Here is a 16,146-nt window from a genome sequence, read left to right on the forward strand (position 1 = left end):
ATAGTATATATAATTTTGGTCAAACTTCTAAGTTTAAAAGGGACATAACTTCCAGAAAAAAATCGAATCAGACTTTCCAACGAATATGCACACATACAAAGTTTCATGAAATTCTGTCGAGTGGTTTCACAAGATTTGCGGTGACAAGAACATGACTGACTGTCTAAAACATTGTATCCTCCGCAACTCGCTGTGTAGGGTTATGTTGCTAATATACATGTATGTTATCATCAAACTGGAATATCAAAATACAATTAAACGGCACGGTATTCGCAGGAAAAAAAGGTTTTCTGTTTTACACCCCTTCCAGAAAATCGGTCACTCGTTCAAGTACATGTACAGATACGTAGACGTACAGACAAGTAGACGTACAGACAAGTACATGTACAGACAAGTACATGTACAGACAAGTAGACGTACAGACAAGTACATGTACAGACAAGTAGACGTACAGACAAGTACATGTACAGATACGTAGACGTACAGACAAGTAGACGTACAGACAAGTACATGTACAGACAAGTAGACGTACAGACAAGTACATGTACAGACAAGTAGACGTACAGACAAGTACATGTACAGACAAGTAGACGTACAGACAAGTACATGTACAGATACGTAGACGTACAGACAAGTAGACGTACAGACAAGTACATGTACAGACAAGTACATGTACAGACAAGTAGACGTACAGACAAGTAGACGTACAGACAAGTACATGTACAGACAAGTAGACGTACAGACAAGTACATGTACAGACAAGTACATGTACAGACAAGTAGACGTACAGACAAGTACATGTACAGATACGGGGCACTGTGTTTGTTGCTTTTCGTCCCACTCGAGAATCGTCAAACATATTGAGACGCAATACATGTTCTCCTAATGCTGGTGCACAAAACTTCTAAATTGTGTTATAACGCCTTACCGTTACAAGGGAGTTCGGTTTTTAAGTTTCGTCCGGGTTTTTGTTGTTGGTTGTTTTTTGTTTTATTTTATTATTATTATTATTTTTACATTGTATCATGTCTTACCCTGATTCTGTGCCGCAAGCCTCGGTTTCAGTACCCCTCCCGTCACAGTCGCAGGTCTCCCCAAACCATCCATCGTCACAGATACATGTTCCACATTCGTAGCGCCCTCTCCCGTTACACTTAGGACTACGTGGTTCCTATGTATAGTACAATGATAAAAAATGTACAACAGACAGTTGGAAGTATGCTACGATTAATATTTTTATCGATGTGTCATGGTATTGTAACCCTGACATTCCTACTTCTTGACTTTGCATTATTTGTTTTAATTTTATCTGGACATAAAGATACTCGAGTAGATATCCTATCAGAAGTAGAAATAATTTTATACTCCTGGGAAAAAATCATATGGTGTAATTATCTGCATTACCGCCTCAGGTTCAAGTTGACAGTCGCAGTCACACACGTGTTCAAAGTCAACGTTCACCCGCTCCTCCAGACCCTCAGGGAAGATGGTGAAAGTGAAGGTGTTTTTATCAGGGCACTCTGTCAGGTTTGATTGTATATAAGCGATGAAGTTTGCCTTAAAAAGGAATATACTTCTGAGTAAAGAAACAGTGGTAGAGTTAAAGAGAAACTGTATATTTTACGGCGACGTACATGTACAAGGGCAACGTGAAAATAAAATTTAAGATTATACGATATAAAATAAATCCCTTGTTTATCGATGCTTGATTTTGATATTACAGAAGAAATAAGTGTTGATAATTGTTGAATAAGATATGCCTATTTGTTTCCTCAATCCGTGATTTTAGTCTTGAATCAGCCTCATGGAAATTTCCAGAACGAAGCGCCAAGAACGAGGCAACGTCACTATATACGCTTAGATCTATAAACCAATTGCACGTTCTCGGGCCTTTCCGGGTTACACAGGCAAGCCGAAATATAACATGATCAGCATAAAATTGTCAGTGGCGGATTTAACGGGGGGGGGGGGGGGGGGGGGGGGGGCACTAAAATTTTCAAATTTACGGTAAATCGTAGTATCTTGTTTAGAAAAATATACTAAACGATAAAAGAAGCAATAATGTCTTCCACTCCTGGTGAAATAAATGACAAAATCTTTTGATTTCTTCAATTACTTTATTGGGAGAACTTAATTTTTTTCAAAACCTCTTACAATTAGCGTCGTTTTACTAATTTCACCATATTAAAAATGATGGAAAATAGTACAAATGACTTAAATAGGAGACATATTTCAAGTCTTATAAAATGTGTAAAATTCAGGAGCTTCCCGACCACCTGCCTCATACAGTGGCGCCGCCCTCCCCCCCCCCCCCAACCGCAATTCCTGGATCCGCCCCTGATTGTGTAGGTGTTCAGTGTTACGTATACCTATAATAGTTTTGATTAGTCTCATATTTATCATTTCATGAAGATTTTTAACGATATTACTTATATACATCTCATTCAACGAAGGACCCCCCGAGACCAACGATCTGACACATCGATTAATTTTTAAATACGATATTCATCTGATATTTTCGATGTTCTTAATTTTTTACGTGATTATAGGAGTCACTGTTATACGACTTTTTGTAATAATTTATTAACAGTTACTGACACATGAATAAACACAAAAGAGTTTTTATTTTGGTTGAACATGTTTTGTGAGGACACACATCTTTAAAGTAAGTACTAAGTCGATAATTGTCCAAAGTGTCAGATTTCAAATGGCCCGGGGTTGTTCTGGGAAATTTACGCCTTAGTATACAGGTAACTTTAAAGTTAAAACAATTTACCGAAATTAGGTTGTACACTACCTGGCAATGTCCAAGAAATCAGGCCACTCTTTACAATATAGCAGATTTTCTGTTTGTCATTCATATAGTGCATTATGTTTTGGGTTATTGTATTTGACGAGAAGAAACGACATGTAGTCATAATTTTGCTCCAATTGTTGTACTGGATAAAAACTATCATTATAAACACATTTGCAATACTAAGTTTCAAATTTTGAATTCATTTTGTCTTTGGTCAACTATTCGGCATGACGGATTACAATTGCATTCGTAAAATCATTATCTAATTATCCTCTATGCAATATTTTTAATTGTGATTTTCCGCGCTTGCACGAGGTTTCATCTAGTTTAGTTTATTTCCCACATGTTTGGTTGTAAAGAAGATGTTCGAGAAAATTGGTCAAATGTTGGCAGTTTTTGTCCCGCCCCTCAGGCCCCAGGAGTTCTGAAATTTACAATTTATGTCTCCGTTGTCCCAATGATTGATTGAATAAATATTGTTTAACGTCCCTCTTGAAAATATTTCACTCATATGGAGACGTCACCATTGCCGGTGAAGAGCTGCAAAATTAGGCCTATGCTGGACACTTACATCTATGACCTTTGAGCAGGGAGGGATCTTTATCGTACCACACCTGCTGTGACACGGGACCTCGGTTTTTGCAGTCTCATCCGAAGGACCGCCCCATTTAGTCGCCTCTTACGACAATTAGCAATGGGTACTGAAGACCTATTCTAGCCCGGATCCCCAATGATGCTGCATACTAAATTTTAGACGAATTGGAATGGTACATGTAGTTATCAAGAAGTTAATAATGTTCAATTGTTAACGGAAGACAACAAATTGTAATACACTGTTAACTGATTGATTCAATATTGTTTTACGTCCCGCTCGACTGCAAAATTTAGGCCTATACTCGGCACTTATGGCCATTGAGCAGGGAGGGTTCTTCATCGTGCCACACCCGCTGCGGCACGGGACCTCGGTTTTAGCGGTCTTATCCGAAGACTGAAGTGAGCATGCAGTTTCATTTCGTGTTAACGTATATTTGAAAATACAGTAATTGTATGTTTAATTCTTCCCGGTTGTCGTCGTTGTTAATCTTTTTGTTTAACGAGGGGACATTGACTGATGAGAAATCTATATACATTGTACACAGCAATAAAAAGCAACAAAGCACTATTAAGGTAATTCCCCATACCACATCTTAATATTGAAAAACCTACAGATTTCTATCAAAATTCGCATGTATTTTGTCGAGGATGTATATTGACTGAATTCCCGAAGAAAAATATGTTCAGCGGCCTTTCCCAGAGTACAGCCACTTCTAAAAACAGAACACATCACGTTAAAACAAGCAGTCGGGTTCGTTGAATGTGCGATAACGTTCACGACTCGTGAATAACATTTCTAACGTTATATTGACGTGGTATATGGAATTACCTTAAGAGTCGTAATACACACCGTTTTATCCAATGTCAGATTTGTGCAAATATTTGTTGAATCGTTGAGTCGCCTGAAAGATTAAAAAAAAAGTCATGAAGCTGGTACATGAATACAAATGGGTTTAGCCTGTTTTAACTCTAAACTCCTCGTAACCATGAATCCTTATTTATGGTTACAAGGAGTTCTGGGTCAAAACGGGCTTAAACCTTGAGCATATACATGTATGTATCCATGGAGTAAACATACACAATTATCTTATTTTAGTGCATTTTATATCCCCTGGAAAGAGGCATAAAAACGCTATTATTGTGCGTGCGTGAAAGCAAATCTTCACCACACCATTAGACATTTCCGATATTTTTCGGCTTGATACCTACAAAACTGGACCAAATATTACTTAGGTTCTGATCAAATTTTACTTATACCCGGATGATGAAGCCGAGCGAGTGCCCGTGTAACGAGCTGTAGGTGAAGTGCCAAACGTTTGGACCTATGTTTAGCGCTCTGGAACGTAGCAGTGAGGAACCTCCGTTTTTCTCAAGGTCATATCCGATTGATTTTTAGCTCACCTGAGCTGAAAACTCAAGTGAGCTTTTTTGATCGCCCGTTGTCCATCGTATGTCTGTCCGTCTGTCAATTTTTCATACTTTTGACTTCTCCAGAACCACTGGACCAATTTCAACCAATCTTGGTACAAATCATTCCTAGGTGAAAGGAATTCCAAGTTTGTTAAAATCATGACCCCCGGGTATAGGGTGGGACCACAATAGGGGATCACATTTTTACATACATATAGCGAAAATCTTTTAAAAGTCTTCTTCTCAAAAACCCTTGAGCCATAAGAGTTGAGATTTACATGAAAACTTCCTGGTATCAAGTAGGTTCAAGTTTGTTCAGATCATGGCCCCGAGGGTAGGGTGGGGCTACAATATGGGAGCAAAGTTTTACATGCTGATATACAATTTATAGGAAAATCACCTTCTCCAGAACTAATGGACCAATTTCAACCAAACTTGGTTCAAATCAACCTTGGATAAAGGGAATAAAAATTTGCTCAAATGAAGGGTCATTCCTCCTTCAATGGGGAGATAATCACAAAAATGCAAAAATAGGGTGGGATCATTTAAGTATCTTCTCAGGAACCGCTGGGCCAGAGGAGCTGAAATTTACATGACAGCTTCCAGACACAGTGCAAATACAAGTTGATTAAAATCATGGCCCCCAGGGGTAAGATGGGGCCACAATAGAGGATCAAAGTTTTATATAGAAATATATAGGGAAAATATTTAAAAATCTTCTTCGCATTAACCACCGAGCCAGAAAAGTTTACATTTACGTGAAAACTTCTTGACATAGTGCAGATTCAAGTTTCTTAAAATCATGGGTCCCAGGAGTAGGGTGGGGCCACGATAGGGGATCAAAGTTTTACACACAAATATATAGAGAAAATCTTTAAATCTTCTCAAGAACCACTGGGCCAGAAAAAGTTTATATTTACATGAAAGCTTCCTGATGTAGTGCAGATTCAGGTTTGTAAAAACCATGGTCCCCGGGGGTAGGATGGGGACACTATTGGGGATAAAAGTTTTACATACAAATATACAGGGAAAATCTTTAAAAATCTTCTTAAGAACCAATGAGCCAGAAAAGGTTACATTAATATGAAAGCTTCCTGACATACATGGACTTCAGATTCAAGTTAGTAGAAATAATGGTCCCGGGAGTTGGTTAGAGCCACAATAGGGATTAAGGTTTTCCATGCGAACATGTAGGGAAGATTTTTAAATATGGGCCAGGGTACCTCAGATGAGTAATGTGACCCATGGACCTCTTGTTTATATTATATACCCTTATTCGACAGCTATCCAGTACATATTTGATGGATTATGGTATTCATTTTTTACATGTTCATCATCAATATGTAGTACTACTCCTGTAGTTGATTTTTTGGGGGTCACCTGAGTTACTCAAGTGACCTATTGCTATCCGTTTTTATCCGTCGTGCGTTAACATTTGAACATCTTTAGGTTCTTCTCTTAAACTACTTGGCCAATTTTGACCAAATTTAGTGCGTAGTATCTGTAGTGGAGGGGAACTCAAATTGTGAATTTCATGATCTCAACCCCCAGAGGCCATGAATTTTGGGTAAAAACTGTAAAAATTTATACAATTTTCTTTAAATCTTCTTTTCTACTCCTTCTAGCATCTAGCACACAAACCGAGTACACGGTTATAATGAGCAAAGGTACCTCTACCAAAATTGTGAAATTCATGGCTCCTGGGTCAGAGTTCAAGCCCTAAGGCGGGGCCAATATGGCCATATAGTGAAAATGTATTAAATAAACTCTCTCTCTCTCTCTCTATATATATATATAAAGAACAACTAAATGCATGGTGATGATGTTCATGAAACTCTCTACTAAATTATTAAATTCATGGTTCCTGGGTCAGAAGTTCAGCCCCTTGGGCAGGGCTAATATGGCCACATAATAAAAACATATATATATATATAAAAATTCTTCTCTACTTTCACAGTCACAGGAGACAAATTAAATACATGATATGATGTCCGTAATGTCCTCTAAAACTTCTTGAGTTGTAAAATTCATGGGTCGGATGGGGGGGGGGGGGGGGGTAGGGGGTGTTAAAATGATTTATATGTTTCAAACTTCCATGTTTGCTTCATCTGTGAATAAACAGAAATTGTGTGCATATTTTGAAAGATCATAAACATGTACACAAAGGACTCTATATTGAGACTTAAAAGCAAATATAAGACTTCCTGTATGAGCTATAATTCTCAGGTGACCGTTAAGGCATGTGGACCTCCCGTTATATATTTACGCGTACATGTACATATCCATGGTGCCATGGTGTATCTTATAATAACACACGCAAGATTACAGGGTTATCGAACTTGCATTGGCGAATATATACATTGGTTGGATGTAAATAATAAAAAGACCTGTCATGTTTCGGTGCGGATTACATTATTTCACAAAAGGTTGGCGTTCACTAATTGCTCAGTTTTGGCACGCTAAGATTCCTTGGAATTTAGGAACATTTTACTGCTAACAAATTATTGTCTACACAAAAGAATAATCCTGTGCTGGTCATCCATATCCACTGCCTCTGGTTAGCACTATCCTTTTGGAAGCGGGTGGTGCGTCCGACAAGGCGCGTTAATAAACGTGTTAGCGTTGACTTTAGCACGTGGTCTTATTAGGACGTTATAAAACTGACTGTACATTAACATGCGACTTTTGGCGTCATAACTAGTATGCATGTGCCGAAACAATCGTAACAACTAGGCCATTTCCGCAAGTAAAAAAATAATGGAGACGGTGTTCCGATTGGTGTGATTCTTTATGAAAATATCTTGAACCATTGCATGAATCAAAGGTAATATTAATCGCGATTCGCTCTTTACTACCAAAGTTTAACATTTGTAAGGTACTTCGATAAATAAAACTATGGTATTCAGAAAACAGTAACGGGGATTTTCGAAGATCATATAGCAGACAGTGTGAAACATTATAATATTGAGAACAGGATGAGAAACACAATGAATTGGATACTAGACCCGTTGGTGTTGCAGTCGGTGTACAGGGTCAGTACCAGCTCCTCTGGAAGACTGCTTGTCACTAATTTCACAGTATCGCGAAGGCGCTGAAAAAAGAAGATTGAAATTTTCTTTGTAATTTGAAATACCTTTTAAAATAAATGTAAGTATATTAAATATAGTATATACATGTACATGGAATTCCTTTGCTTTGCTTACGGAAACCGTTTTCCCCTCATATATAGCAAACTGGAGATTCAAGAAAAACTCAATAAGTTACGCTTTGCAACAATTTTCACTAGAAAACAAGACGTATTATTATATCACTCAATGACAATCAGTTAGTACATTTCAATAACCATTCAGGAACCTCTGATCATTTATCTTTCGGTTGTATTTATATGTACAAATATGTATCTAATAACCCGTTCAGATATTCAATCTTATTTTTGTCTATGCTGTCTTAGTCATACATAATCTATAATTAACTTATAACATCTTAGGACCCCATTGGAAATAAGCAAGATTTATAAATTGCTTTCTTGGGTTATCCCAGGCAAAGATTTATTTAAAGTATATACTTTATATTGTCTGTGATAGGACCTGGTACAGTGATAAGCATGTATTTTGATAATGATGTTGGTGGCTATAGCTGTGATAATATTTGGAGTGCTAATGCGTACATATGATAGCAATGTGCCAAAAATTCATTTGTGATCCCTAATTGACATTATTAATGTATTTTACAATGTTTATGATTAAGATTTGTAATTTATCTGATGCTTTGCCTGAATAAACATAGTAATAATAACAGTAAATATATTATATGTAGATACATGAATACAACATGTGATAAACAGATGAATGAACAGCAACATCGCATATCATTATGAGAATGAAAAACACCAACCTGTGCTGATAAAATATTTGCATGTTTAGAGTGGCATAGCGAATTAATTTTTTACAAGTATGTGTCGACATTTTGTTTGTTCCTATGTTGTTTTTGATGGTTTTCGTCCCGTTAAATAATTGTTCACACATAGAAAGATGTCACTAGCTCTAGGTGAAGAACAGTGATGATAAGTTAAAACGGAGGTCCCATATCGCGACAGATATTGTCAGGATGAATAACCCTCCCTGTTACAGCCCTGAGTCCATGCTCAAGTTGTGGCACTTCGCCTATAGCTGATGACGTCTCTTTTGGAGGGAAAAAATTCGAAGTGTAGAAAATAATAAACGAACAAATGAAATCCTAGCCCTGTGGAAGAAATGCCATATGGTGAGGTTACTGCATAACATGGTGTATGGATTCTAGCAGGAAGTGACGCAGGCGAGCGCTGTGAACTTGTATTGCTTATTTTGTTTATCAGCACTGCGTTTTGGTGTTGCAAAATTTCGTTTGGTTACCCTAAAACTATCGCCAACAATTCTGAGAATGTTGGAAGCATCCGTGTTCAGCGCAGAGGCTTTGTCTATACCGCCAGGAAGGAAAGCAGCCAAATTGTCATAATAGACCCTTCTAACATAAGCATTGTCTTCACCGCCTATAACGAACAGGACGTTTATGTTGTTTTCACGTGCTTTTTGTAAGATTTGTCCAACAGATGGATAATCCTGAAAGAAATGTTTGTTAGATATTATATTTTTACAGAATTTTAATACTTTCATTCTGGTTTCACGAAGCTACAGTCATTTGGTGAATATGTAGAATTAATGTACCTGAATTTCTGCCTTTGTATATTTCCCATTGCTATCTAGGTGACACAAACAATCATTTGGTTCTAGAATTCCAGAAAACTGAAAATATTATTACATTTTACAGCTCGAGAACACATGTATATGAATTTTTAAACAATCAATTGAGATTCTTTAGGTCTTCTTATAAATGTCTTTTAGAGTACATCGATCCCTCTCGATCACTTATTTTGTACACAGTTTGGCCCTGCCCTAGGATCAGAAAGCCTACCCCGGGGATCATAATTTACAATTTTGGTAGAAGCTTCCTTGTTCGTCATTACTATATACTCAATTTCTCTGCTAGATGCCCAGGAGTAAAGAAGATTTTTAAAGAAATACATCAATTTTACAGTTTTTACCCCAAAATTAAGGCCTCTTAAGGTAGGGGGTAATGAAATTTACAGTTTCCGGTCTCCTTCACCTACAGATGCTACATACCGAATTTGGTCAAGATTGGCCCAGTAGTTTCTGGGAAGAAGTTGTTAACGGACGACGCACGTCGCCGGACGCAGACCAATATCAATAGGTCACACGAGTGACCCCGGTGACTTAAAACTTGAAGCTAAACATTCTGATACGCAACATTCTTGGTATCGATCATAGAAAGAAGGTGTTGCACATCTCATGCAAGTTGTTGGAGCATATAGAACTCATATTAAATACGTTGTAGCTTGGGAATTTGTAAATTAATGATATTTCAAAAACATGACATCTACCTACCCTCCCGTCGCCTGCTTGATGGAAATTGATGTCAGTGGCGAAGATAACCATTCGTCTAGATTTCCTCCTCCATCCTATTCGATCCTGTTCGCAGCATTTTTGTTAAGTTAAATGAGTGAAACACAAAATTTGATTTCACACGAGATAAAGAATCGAGCACGAAATGAATTAATACTATAGTATGCGTTTAGCACATACCAAAAAAAACAAACACGGTTGGATAACCTCGTCGTTGGACAGCTGAGGTACCAAATGTCTAATGGTTACAACAACAGCAATTAAAATGTACAGAAAAGAATTGGAAACATATCACTATCATCTGACGGCTGTTTTACTTTGACCTTGAAATTACAAATAAGTGTCAAGGATCTAAAAATAGGACAGTTCAATCTATAGAATTGATCAAACCTTTATTTTGGTTTGGTACTCACACCACAAACCATGACTTGCATCAGTCCGTCAAACAGTCCTTCTGTGATGTCAGTATTAGCGGTTGTGTTCACGCGACTTAGAGCGGCCTGTGCATGAAAACATAAAGTAAGAGTCCATAGAAATGGAGTTAGAGGGGATATACAACTGTCAGACATTACCTGTTCTCTAATTCCTTCCATCTCAATAAAATACAGTTTTTGATTGGTCAATATAATTATCAACAAATGAGAGAAATATCCATTATAAGTATGTACCTTTAGAATGGCAATGATATGATAACAATGCTTTCGTATTTAAAGGTTGATTTTACCCTAAAGTTTTGAATGTTTCGAGTGAGAGGTTGTCGATGAATGAAAGAGTATGGTTGGTCACAGTAGATAGCGACATCCCCACAGGGAAATTCCACACTACAATGGAAAGTACAATGTCATACATTATCAAATATACAAGTAGTAAGAAAATAAGAAAAACGACAAATTCCACTTTTTCTATTATTGCCGACTTCATGATATATGTCATCCTAAGGTAGCTCACTCCACCAAAACTGGATCTTTTAATGGCACTACAAGATGGCGAATTAAATGTTATGTGAAATGATTTATTAGTCTATCATCCTAACTCGGTGGATAGAGTGTCGGGTTAATGACTCGCAAATCCCGAGTTCAAATTCGCCAGGGTCTTTTGTTGATATTTATTGAAATAAATTCTTGAAAATCAGGAGGGGTGTGTGTGTGTGTGTTCTTATCCCAAATTGCATATTTTCTGCCTTTTTGACATATGTATTTATTACATATCATATCTTTCAAAAATAAATCATTTAATGCTGATTTGAGAAACCATTTCAAGGTATAGTGAGCCACCTTTTAGAGGAACAATATGGTTCTGAGAACAGTGAAAAGGCGAATCGAAGTGGGTTACATTTCCCTGTCTTTTGCTAGGTGGCGATGCTGTTCCCGGTCTGTTTACGTTAAAAACGCACTCAAACTCGTAGAGATTTTATTTGTTTTTCATTCATTTATTCTTAAACGACTTAAAATATCTATTCATACTCATGGATAAACAAAATTAGAGCGAAATGAATTTTTCGCAATTGAAGAAAGAGCTGAAGAAGTTGTCTGGAAGGAAAAAAGAATGAGTTGAAATGTAATGCGGTGTTCTTCTATTGATGCATGCTTGCTTTGATTTCGACATGTATGTAATTTACATCACCAAATCTTGATCAAACTAGCTTTGTTTATAATTCTTTTAAATCTATCTAATTCCAGTGAGACGTCTCGAATAAATAAATGACGCCGAGCCCTTCATGTGTCTTGGGAAGCTTATGACAGAAATAGTAATGTCGGGAAGGAGGAGCAATTGGAGCTGGATTTTTGTATGAATGCCCCAGTAGTAAAAGATACATATTCCGACGCGAATCCAGACACACCCTTCATTGGACAGATCACGGGGAAAGTACAGAGAGTTACTACGAGAAGTTATAAAGCCTTTGTGAAGCTATACGAGGAAAATTTCTGATTTACAAATGTATTATCGTGTGTCAGTAAGCGATTCTTTCACTTGTGTAAGATGTAGTTGTGATGCGGTGTCTGTTACTCAGTGGATGTCAACAAGGGGTTTATCGTAGAGGCACAGTGCGAGTGTGTTGTCGACATGAGTCCGGAAGCCCACTGTAAACACGTGGGCAGGGTTATGTATGGTGTATTTGTAGTTGGTTGTATATTGTTTAACGACCCATTCGAGCATATTTCACTCATATGGTCATTGCCGGTGAAGGGCTGCAAAGTTTAGGTCTATGCTCGGCGCTTACGGCCTTTGAGCAGCGAGGGGTCTTTATCGTACCGCACATTGTGACACGGGGCCCTAGTTTTTGCGGTCTCATCCGAAGGACCGCCCCCATTTAGTCGCCTCTTACGACAAGACATTTTCTAACCCAGATCCCACGGTGCAGTAATGTTTGCTAAAAATAAAAATATCAAAGCGGAAGAAACATGTACTCAACGCTTACATTCCACCATTGTAAGAAATTTAAGGGTAGACCTCTGAAAGCAGACTCTGTCCGATTTCAAGGAGCCGATGAGTTTACGACCATGAAGTTTGACCCTAGATCTGAAAAACATCGTAAAAATATTTCTTATTCTGCTTATTTCAAAACTGTTTGTTTAAATTTTCCAGGGTCGTCTAAAATGACTCCTAGGCACCTGATCCCACCTCTGGTATATCTAGGGGCCAGTGTTTGCCCAACTCTCTGTTTTGTATTGCTTAAAGGAGTTATGAGATTGATCACTGTTCGTTATCTTCACCTTTCATCAAACGACCATTTACGACACCTTTCACAACACCGAAAAGTTCTCTTTTAAATGCAAATGAAACGTAATTTATCTTTTAGAAGCTGTGATATATTTATAACATTAGCTCAAGAGGATTTCGAAGAGAGTAAAATAATATCATTGTTCAATTATTGGGTCCTCTGGGGGCTATGTGAAAGAAGCAGGTGAAATAAGGAACTTTTATTACCTTATTTTGGACAAAGCTATATAAGATCAATATTTAGTGAACAAAATCAGTTTTATCTCAAAAATAAGTATCAGTTTTAACATTTGCCATATTCCAAGTTCACAAACTGCATGAAAATTCCGACATTTCTCATTTTTACTGAAAAAATGAGAAATATCAACCATATGTTCCTTCAAAAACTATAGAACACACACTTGTTTCCCACTCAAATATACATAGTTTGTACAGGAGTATCAGCTGCAATTTTGGTATTAAAATGGCACATAGATTAACATGTACTCGATGTTTTTGAAAGGAAAAATTGAAAATGTATGTAAAATTACACACACACACACACACACACACACATATATATATATATATATATATATATATATATATATGCAAGGTGACGATAACGAACAGTGATCAATCTCATAACTCCCACAAGCAATACAAAATAGATAGTTGGGCAAACACGGACCCCTGGACACACCAGAGGTGGGATCAGGTGCCTAGGAGGAGTGAGCATCCCCTGTTGACCGGTCACACCCGCCGTGAGCCCCATATCCTGATCAGGTAAACGGAGATATCCGCAGTCAAAATCAGTGTGCCAAGAACGGCTTAACAATCGGTATGAAACACGTCAGACAGCATTTGACCCAATGCGAGGTTGTATTGACGAACTAGATCGTTATAACGACCATAGAATTTGCGAAATGCTGACTTCAATCGAGACTGTTGAAATCCCTGTACCATCAACTTGTTTGTCAGTAGCTTACCTCGATTTAAAAACTGACTATACCCAGAACAAGCTCTTGCATATCGAATCAGTTGAGATATATAAACACCATATGCAGGTGATAATGGAATATTGCTACATAAATGTGGGAAGTTGACGATGGAGAAGCTGAAATCATCCCGTTTGTCATACAGTTGAGTTGTCAGTTTGCCGTTAATGTCTACTTTCAATAAAATATCTAAGTATGAAGCAGAAGTGGACGACTCTGTGGTGTCCTTTATTTCGAGCTCACAGGGATATATCAAATCGACATATGAATGAAAACTATCATTGTTAATAGACAAAACTTCATCGATATATCTAAAAGTCGAATTGAAGGTCACAGCGAGAGATTTTTTCTTCTCACGTAGAAGTTTTTGAATAAATTCTGCTTCATATGAATATAAAAACAGGTCAGCTAACAAAGGAGCACAATTCGTGCCCATGGGAATTCCAACAGACTGTTGGAAGACCTGATCACCAAAGACCACGAAGATATTGTCAATGAGGAACTCTAGCATATTTTTTATTTCAACTTCAGAGTACTTGTGCGTGGAATCAGAGTGGTGTTTAACAAAGTAAGTTTTTGAATGACTGATCACTAGATATGAATATTTCCGTTTTCCGTTTTTGTTGAAGAAGCAACAGTCTATGATGTCAAAAAGTCTAGTCTTTAATTTATCGTGAGGAATGGTCGTGTATAGTGTTGAAAAGTCATAGGTTTTAATGCTATTGATTTGGGAAAAATTCTGTGATTTGAAGTTTACTAAAAGTTCTTTAGAATTTTTTAGAATCCACATTTGATTAACACCACTTCTGGCATATGTAGTCGCACAGTAAGTTTGAAGTTTCTCCTTCACAGCTGTTAACATTTTCGTGAGGAGCAAAGATAGGGGAATACAACGATATAAGGCCTCAACCGTGCGCAGCTTTTTGTGCGCCGTAAATCGAAGGTTTTTATAAGGGGTGGATCTGTAGCTCTCTGTTACGCCAAACTATTTTTTCAGAGAGCTGCAGCTACATGTATGTACATGTATGATATTATTTCTGGAAAGTGATGTTTATTTCATTGATTGTTCTAGAGCTTGCTATTTTCAGTAGAAAGATTACGTAATGGTTGCATCATCTTTCAAGAGTGTACTAGAAAATTTATTCCCATTATATATACAGGCTCTGTTTGGACATTTTTTATGCACTCTGGATTATTATACTGGGAACAATGATTTTGGAAGTTATAGTTTTGTGTGTTTAGATTCTGTTTGTGGATTATTGTTCAACTACCGTGAGTTAATATTTTGCTATTTTAACAACTTTCTTTCAATCATTAATTATAAATAAATCTTATTATTTATTTAATTGCCTTTTGTTAGTAAATTCTGCTGCGCTATAACAAGGGTTTGTTCTGAAAAATAACAGTGTGGCCTCAGTTGTTACATTTATCACCATGATTAAACATTTCTACTAAGGTATAATCTTGAAACAATTTTTTATTGGGTTTGAATTTGAAGTCTATTTTTTTTAACAGTCAAGTGAAAAATGGGGTCCATGATACTATTATCCTCCTTTGTTCAATAAATAAAAGTGACAATACAAGTAGCATCGCACAATATCGTTGTATCTTTCAAGAAGTCTCTTCATATGACCAGAATTTGTCTATATATCATGTTTATGCGGAAAAAGAATTGCACATGCATCAATGATAACATAGCTTATAATCTTAAAAGCACTAGTCTCAAAACGTAATGATCACAAATCGTAAAATATAAAGAAGAATTCTACAAGTAATGAATTTATTGTTGTAGTTCTTATCAAACTATCGCTACTTGTATCAACTTACCTTCGAGGATCAGTTCTGGTAAAGGGCATGATGACTTTGTCCATAGACGTCCCGAGTCCGAATCTGAAATCGTTGGTTAATGTGGCGATTTCTCCAGCTAGTCAATAAAGAATGTTGACAACATTTCCATGCATCTATTATTTACATAAACTTAGAATTGTTTATTCTCCAATTTGCACGTTTTGCAAGAGGGATTTTGAAACTATTGATCACATATTTGTAGAATGTCCATGTGTGAAGAATTGAAGAATGGCTTTATGAAAAACTGGACAGGCATATTAGTTTTGATAGACAAGCAATTCTTTTCGGAATATTTGCTAATAAGAATATTCACAAGGTGGAAAATTTGATACTTCTTATG

The 16,146-nt window shown here is 37.0% G+C and overlaps 1 protein-coding gene across 1 annotated transcript in view; it reads right to left on the reverse strand.

The window, feature by feature from the left end:
* LOC125663602 (integrin beta-6-like) overlaps positions 1–16,146 on the reverse strand; it is a 40,351-nt gene that overhangs the window by 12,043 nt on the left and 12,162 nt on the right. Inside the window, exons 6-15 of the mRNA XM_056152992.1 lie at positions 15,786–15,882; positions 10,985–11,081; positions 10,674–10,760; positions 10,243–10,326; positions 9,505–9,582; positions 9,193–9,399; positions 7,807–7,892; positions 4,242–4,293; positions 1,405–1,557; positions 1,035–1,171 (exon numbers count right to left, since the gene is read on the reverse strand). Coding sequence (XP_056008967.1) covers positions 1,035–1,171; positions 1,405–1,557; positions 4,242–4,293; positions 7,807–7,892; positions 9,193–9,399; positions 9,505–9,582; positions 10,243–10,326; positions 10,674–10,760; positions 10,985–11,081; positions 15,786–15,882 — 1,078 coding nt within the window. The remainder of the gene's footprint in view (positions 1–1,034; positions 1,172–1,404; positions 1,558–4,241; positions 4,294–7,806; positions 7,893–9,192; positions 9,400–9,504; positions 9,583–10,242; positions 10,327–10,673; positions 10,761–10,984; positions 11,082–15,785; positions 15,883–16,146) is intronic.

The sequence above is a fragment of the Ostrea edulis genome, chromosome 1, assembly GCF_947568905.1.
Source record: "Ostrea edulis chromosome 1, xbOstEdul1.1, whole genome shotgun sequence".
Classification (NCBI taxonomy): domain Eukaryota; kingdom Metazoa; phylum Mollusca; class Bivalvia; order Ostreida; family Ostreidae; genus Ostrea; species Ostrea edulis.